At 46.7% G+C, this 7261-nt stretch overlaps 1 protein-coding gene across 1 annotated transcript in view; it reads left to right on the forward strand.

Annotated features, from left to right (window-relative positions):
* The first annotated feature begins 304 nt into the window (after positions 1 to 304).
* Positions 305 to 7261, forward strand: part of LOC114028433 (adrenodoxin-like) — a 7476-nt gene continuing 519 nt past the window's right edge. The window contains exons 1-3 of the mRNA XM_027842669.1: positions 305 to 459; positions 1909 to 2033; positions 5119 to 5248. Coding sequence (XP_027698470.1) covers positions 305 to 459; positions 1909 to 2033; positions 5119 to 5248 — 410 coding nt within the window. The remainder of the gene's footprint in view (positions 460 to 1908; positions 2034 to 5118; positions 5249 to 7261) is intronic.

The following is a 7261-nucleotide window of genomic DNA, read 5'->3' on the forward strand; positions in this document are numbered from 1 at the left end:
TGCCTCTTTCAGTAGCCCAGTGAGAACCCCTGGGGTTCGAATGGAGCATCTCTGCTCTGTCTCCTTTCTCCTCTGTCCTGGCTCTAGACTCTCGTTGATGGCTCACAGGGTCTCTTCCCCCAACCCCCACCCACTTCTCGTCCTTCTCTCATAAGTTTCTGATAAACTGGACTGGCCACACCCCTCTGGAGGCTGGCTCCCAGGGGTATTTCTCTGCCTATCTCCCTCTCTCTCTTTATTCCTTTGTCCTCACACCAGGGAGTCAGAGCAGGGAGAGAGACAGGTCTCCAGTGTCCCCAGACGGATGATGCCCAACTTGGCCCTGGGTCTTGCCCAGGTTCTGTCATCCAGCCTGGTCAGGTACTTGTCCACCATGGTCTGGTTACTCCCTGCCAAGACGCAGCCATGGAGGATGTTCAGTACCACTCGGCTGCTCCAAGACGAGGTTCAAGATTCTGGGTAAGTAGGGCCTCTCTCCCCTGGACACATTGTAGGGGGAAGGGAAGAGAACTGGGTAACCTTGGCCCAGTCACTTCCTCTCTCTGGGCCTCAGTTTCTCCATCTGTAAAATGAGAGGTTAGTTTAGGCGATCTCTAAGGTGCCTTCCAGCTCTGACATTCTGTAGTTACCTCATCTCTGGCCTCAGTTTCCCCATCTGTAAAATGAAAACGTTGGCCTAGATGATCTCTGAGATCCCTTCCTACTCTGAACACTGTTTCTGTGATCTATAACTCTTACTTTTTATGAGTGGCCTTGCTTGGAGGAGGGAGAGCTGAAGCACCCATTCAAGGCCTCCTGGGCCCAAGTTTGAATAGCCTCAAGGTCTCTTCCACTCCCACCTCTTACCTCATCCCTAACCCCCTCATTGTACCTCCTTGTACCATGCAATGGCCATCAGCGCCCAGAGAATGTTACATGGCCTCAAGTTAGAAAGTCCTGAGTCCTTAGACCCTTTGACCTGTGGCATGACATCTTAAAAACAGATTGGCTGGCTAGCATCTCAGCTCATACTACTTTCTTCTCTCATTTCTAAAGTAATTCCTTGTGAAGAAAGTAAACAAAACCAATTTTGTTAGCTCAGCTTGGGAAATGAGGCTCAGAGGGGCAAATGACCTCCCAGGGCCACACAGCTAGGAAAAGGAAGAACTGGCACTTAAATACAGTTTTATCTTGATGTTAATTCTCTTCCCTTAAGCTCTGAGCTCCTGGATCCTCTGCTTCCTCTCATCCCTAATATGGACACAATGGTGGTGTCCAGTCATTCTCCACCTAGCTCTACTAATGGACAGCATCTCAGCCCCTACCCCAGGACTCTGCTAGTATCCATGGCAGGGCTGCTGCAGACAACTCTCCATTGACAGGTCCTCCTGGCTAGCCAGTGCCATTCTCTGCAAGGCATCCCATTCCCATAAGGCCTTCCCCCTAGCTGACGACATGCTCAGGATCTTGGGAAGTAGTTGGAGGCTATTAAGAGTAACGTGGTTGGGCTTGGGTTCATAATCTGGCTTTGCTACTTACTAGTTACTAAGTTATCACCTTGGGCAAGTCATCTGGATGAGAAGTAATAAAAACTTTAGAAAACAGAATGTCTGAACTGGGAAGGACCCCAGAACAGAGAATGGCAGAGCAGGGAGAGATCTTAGAACAGAGAACATCTGAGCTGGAAGAGACCCCAGAACAGAGAATGTCAGAGCACGGAGAGATCTTAGAACAGAGAACATCTGAGCTGGAAAGAATCCTAGAACAAAGAATGTCCAGGCAAGTCCAGAAGTTAAGCACACAGGGGAGCAGGCCCTGGGGGACGTCTCAGGTGTCCCCACTGGGCTATATGAGTGGGATCTGGGCAGATGTGTGTATGCCATGATGAGGAGGTGGATAGTTCCAGGCTGACCATGCCTATGTTCTCAGTCCCCAGGAGCAATTGACAGTGAATCTTGTAAACCACCTGGGGAAGAAGATCACAGTTCCCGTGAGGGAAGGTGAAAACATGCTCCAGTTGGTGCTAAAGCACAATTTGAACTTCCCGGGCTTCGGTAGGTAACCAGGACCCTGGGATCAGTGTCCACTCACCCACCCTCAGGCCTTCCCTCGTTTCCTTTCCCCAAAACAAACAACCCAAGGGAGTCACAGCCTTATCAAAGGCAACTAGACTATAGTCCTTGAGTTTTGGGTGGGGATGGGGGTAGGGAGGAGGGAACCTAGGAGTCTTCATGACCTGCTATCTCTATATAATTGAACAATGGGATACAGCAACCTCCAAGGCCCAGAATGCAGGAAGAGATAGCCGCCATATCCTGCCCCATTCAGATCACATCTGGAGAGCCTGATGGACATTTCCCTATCAGTAAAACAAAGGGCCTGGATTTCCATGATCTCTAAGCTATCTTCCAGCTCGAAATTTAGGATTCTATGACCTTACTCTGCTCAATTCTGGTGCTACAATCTAGTCAAGACATCGACACACCATGGCCTATTCCGAGGTAGAGGGTGGCAGAGGGCTTTGAGTCCAATCCATATGGGGGAACTGGGAATATTTAGTTTGGAGAAGAGAAACCCAGGGGGCGGAAGGTGGGGAGACATGATAGCTGTCTTTAATTATTTGAAGGGATGTCATAGGGGAGAGTGACTTGACTTCTGCCTGACTCCAGAAGGCTCACCTAGCCTTCACCTCAATGTGGACCTAGCACCAATGGATAGAAGGCTGATGTAGGCACAAGGTCAAAGTAAAATGGATAGCCTTGCGAGCTAGCAATGTCCCTGTTGGTAGCTCTCTTTAGGATGATCACTTATCGAGCACGTTACAAAGGGGATGTTCATACATGTTGGATTTGAGAGCCTCTGAGATCTCTTATAACTCAGAGATTTTGTGTTCCTCTGACTCCAGGACTAAAAGAACTGAGAGGAGCCCAGCCAGGTACTAGCTCTAATGCCTTATTCTGTTCTGTTTTATACAGTTGTTTTCTGGGTGATGAGAGTGGGCTTTTAGAGAGCTGGTCTTGGAGCTAGGAAAACTGGATTCAAATCCTGGTTCTGACATGTACTGGCTGTGTGATTCTGGTAGTGCCCCAGGCAACTCCAAGACTATAAGTTGCAGAAAAGGTGCGAACTTGTACTGGTAGTGGCCAAAGCACTGGCCTTAGAATCAGGGGACCTCAGCTCAAACACCACCTCTACCACTTAGCAACTACGTGACCTTGGGCAAGTCATAGCCATTCTCAGCCTCAGTTTCCCAATTTCTAAAATGAGGGTGATAGTATTACCTGCACTAACTCACTTCCAGGATTGTTGTGAGGAATGCTTTGTAAATCTTAAAAATTCTGAAGAAATGGGAATTCTGATTATTATTACCATGCTCTTGGCTGGCATCTTTTCCTCTGTCATCCAGGCACAGAGACAGGAAAGCATGCAGCTTATTCAGTGTAGAGAGGATTCCAGTTTGGACAGAGTATAGAATTCGTGGAAGAGAAAAATAGGAGATGAGAGTGGAAAGCAGAGCAACATTTGGAGAGAGTCTTCAGTGCCAGGCAAAGGAATTCAGATTTAGTGGGCAATAGAAAGCTATTAAGGTCTTTAAAGTAAAGATCATAAGGGACCTCAGGGGACAGCTAGTTTAAACATCTTGTTTTAGAGATTTTCCTCTGACCTGGAAGCTATAGATTTGGGCTACGATGTCTTGGAAGTTTTCATTTTGGGATTTCTTTCAGGAGGTGACTTATGGAGTCTTCCCTCTGATTCTAAGAGATCTGAGCAGTTTTCATTCACGATAAATTAACATATGCTGTCTAGGCTTGGTTGTTGTTGTTTTCATCATGGCTTTCAGGTAGTCCAGTCTCCTGGATCTGTTTTCCAGGCCAATTGTTTCTGAAATGAGATACTTTACGCTTTCTTCTACTTTTCAGTCTTTGACTTTTTTTTTCACTATTTCTTGTTGTCTTGTGGAGTCATTGGCTTCCATTTGGCCCATTCTAACATTTTGGGAATTTGTTACTTTTGTATATCTAATTATTTTTTTCTCCTAATTCTTTCATCTAGAGATGGCATTTTCTTTATAATATCATTTAAATTATTTTTTAAAAAAATTATTGCTTCCTTCATTTCTTTCAAGAAATCTAGTTGACCTTGTGGCCAAGCATTGTTTTTCTTTGAGGCTTTGCTTATAGATATTTTGGAGTCATTCTCTTCTGGGTTTGTGTCTTTGGCATCCCTGAGCCAACAATAGCTCTTTATCATCAGCATCTTTTTTATTTACTCATTCTCTCAGCCTTACTTCTTAAATTGAGGCTTTGTGTTAGGGCCAGGTTCTTTGAACTTCTGGGAGGGGAGATGTTGGAGCCTTGTATAGTCCTAATCTCTATTGATCGGGGTCTTGCCAATGCTTCCTTTGAGTACTGAATGCTGTGTTCTTCAAGGATCTCAGGCCCTGAGTTGTAAACTTTCATCAGGCTCTAAGAGGTCTGATCTAGGGCATGGTCTGATTGCTGCCCTTCTGATCTGAGCTTTGGAGGCTCCAGACCCTGATTTAAGTCTGGGTAACACAACTGAAGACTTGCCCCTGGTTGTAGCTCAGTAGACAGTTGTTGGCTCTAGCCCCTATAATGTAGCTGTAAGACTCTGGTGTTTAGTGATAGAACTGTAGGTCCACCTAGGTTCTGAAGTTCTTGCTCTGATCACTCACCTGTGATCCTACTCCAGGATCACTCAGGATGTGAAGAGTCAGTGATCCCTTGATTGGAGAACAATAGTATGAATGAGGGGGAGGGAGAAAGCAAATGGCAGTTGTGGGTAGAGGGAGGGAATCATGTGGTAAATGAGGAGCCCATGGGATGTGCTTGAGGAAGGGTTGGAGTCCTGGAAGCCCAAGTGGGTGGTTGGATGGGTCAAAGAACTCTGACTGGTGCCTTGAGATTTGAGGTGGACAGTTTGGAGGCAATGAAGGGAAATGAGGCCCAGATGATGTCTATCTGAATGGCACATTTCTGAGTTGTCTGTAGTGTCCTTGGAGGAAAATAACATGTTCAGAGGATGGAAGCAGGCCCCAGGCTTTGGGCCTGGGTGACTTCACGGGCAATAATCTGACTGCCAGGGAGAAGATGAGCCCCATGAACCTTCTCACCCTAGGGATCTGTGAAGGGACTCTGGCCTGTTCTACCTGCCACCTCATCCTAGAGAAGGACATCTTCCAGAAGCTAAGCCCCATCTCTGAGGACGAGCTGGACATGCTGGACCTGACCTGTGGTGTCACAGCCACGTAGGTATTTGATCTCAATCAAGGTGGAAGTGGGTAGAGCTGGGAGGGAAAGCCTGCATCCACAGACTCTCTTGGCCTTCTGGGGCATGAAGTTTGGGGTTGAGGACACAAGCCATTGGTCTCTGGCCTGCATTTCCCTCTCTATTCAAATGACTGTCTCATCTCCATCTCCAGCCTTCATCTCTCTCCTGAGCACAAGTCCTGCATCTTTGTGAAACCAAAGGACTTGGGTTCAAATCCAGCTCCTGATACTTGCTACCTTAGTGACCTTGAGGAAGTCAGCTAACCTCCTTGGACCTGTAAAATGAGAGAGTTGGAGTCAATCGCTTCTGAGGTCCTTTATCTATGGTCCATGATCTATCCTCCATTACCTATGGTCCCATTATTTCTCCCCAGATGTCCCGGAGGCATCTCAAACTAAACCTGTGCAAACAACTCATTCTATTCTCCCCAAACCCACATCTCTTCCATATTTTTGTTGAGGGTACCCCCATCCTTCCAAGCACCCAGGTCTGCAGTCTTGGGATCCCACTTTTCCCTCTCCCTCACTGCCCATATCCCATGAGTTGTTGATTCCTGTAAAATGATCTTGTATCCATCTGCTCTATATTCACATGACCACCATCCTAAGCTCTTATCATCTTTCTTCTGTCTTACTGTGGTAGACCCCTAATTGATCTCCTTGGCTCCAATTTCTTCCTTTATAACCCATTCTCTACCAAGCTGCCATATTGATATTCTTCATGTCACTACCTTATTCAGGAAACTTTGGTGGCTCACCATTGCCAAGCTCTTCCCACCTGGTTCCAGTCTTACCCCTCTAGGCTGATTACCCATAACTCCCCTTCACATACTCAATGCTCCCTTGTTTTTCCATATGTGGCATTCTATTTCTTGTGCCTGGAATGCTCTCTCCTCACCTCTGCCTCTTGAAAGGCCTCATACCCTCCAAGGCTTAGCTAAGAACCACCTCTTTGAGGGGCCTGTCCTGGTTCCCCCAGTTGCTAGTGACCTCTCCCTCCCATCACTCTGTGCGTGTATATATAGTTTTACTTTTAAAATTTGTGAACATATTTTTCCCCTAGTATAGGGGTGGGGAACGTGTGGCCTTTTAGGTCCTCAAGTGCAGCCCTTTGAATGAATCCAAACTACCCAGAACAAATCCCCTGCAGCCTCGAGGCCTCATGTAGCCCTCTAGGTCCTCAAGTGCAGCCTTTTGAATGAATCCAAACTTCACAGAAGATTTGTTCTGTGGCAGGACCCTTAGAATATGGAACATCGGAAGATTTGTTCTTGGAGTTTGGATTCAGTCAAAGGGCCACACTTGAGGACCTAGAGGGCCACATGTGGCCTCGAGGCCGCAGGTTCCCCTGGCCTGGGTAGAATGTAAATTACTCAAGGACAGAGACAGCCACACCCATTGTTTGACACAGGGCATGGCACAGAGCAGATGCTTAAAAATAAAGGATTGTTTATTGATCTGGCTCTTCTAGGATCAAAAGGGAGCAAGAGGAATGGAGGGCAAAGATGGCTCTTGTTAGGGACACCCATGCTGTGGGGATGCCCCTAGGCCTGCCCAAGGCTTATTGGTCTCTCCTATCTACTCCCCAAATCCCTTTAAGGGGAAGAAAAGTTAGGGAGCCAAGTGATTTTGTCAGTTTGGGGAAATCTCAGAGGAGGAAACACTTTCTAATAACATAAGTCAGCAACTTCTTTGGTGTTTATACTCATAGAGATTTGACCAGAACACTGAGGGATTAAGTCACTTCCCCAGGGTCACCCAGCCATCAAGTCAAAGACTGGAACAGCAAACTTCTGCTTTTGAGGTCAGATCTCTAAGCACTGTATTATACTATCTCACTGCAACATAATGGAGAAAGGGACCTTAGAACCGGGAATGTCAGAGCATGGAAGGGCCTTAGAACAGAGAATATCAGGGCTGGGAGGGGCCTTAGAACAGAGAATGTCAGAGTTGAAAGAATATAGAATATAGAATGTCTTAGAGATGAGAGG

Source organism: Vombatus ursinus, unplaced genomic scaffold (assembly GCF_900497805.2).
Source record: "Vombatus ursinus unplaced genomic scaffold, bare-nosed wombat genome assembly UNPS02014882.1, whole genome shotgun sequence".
NCBI classification, from domain to species: Eukaryota; Metazoa; Chordata; class Mammalia; order Diprotodontia; family Vombatidae; genus Vombatus; species Vombatus ursinus.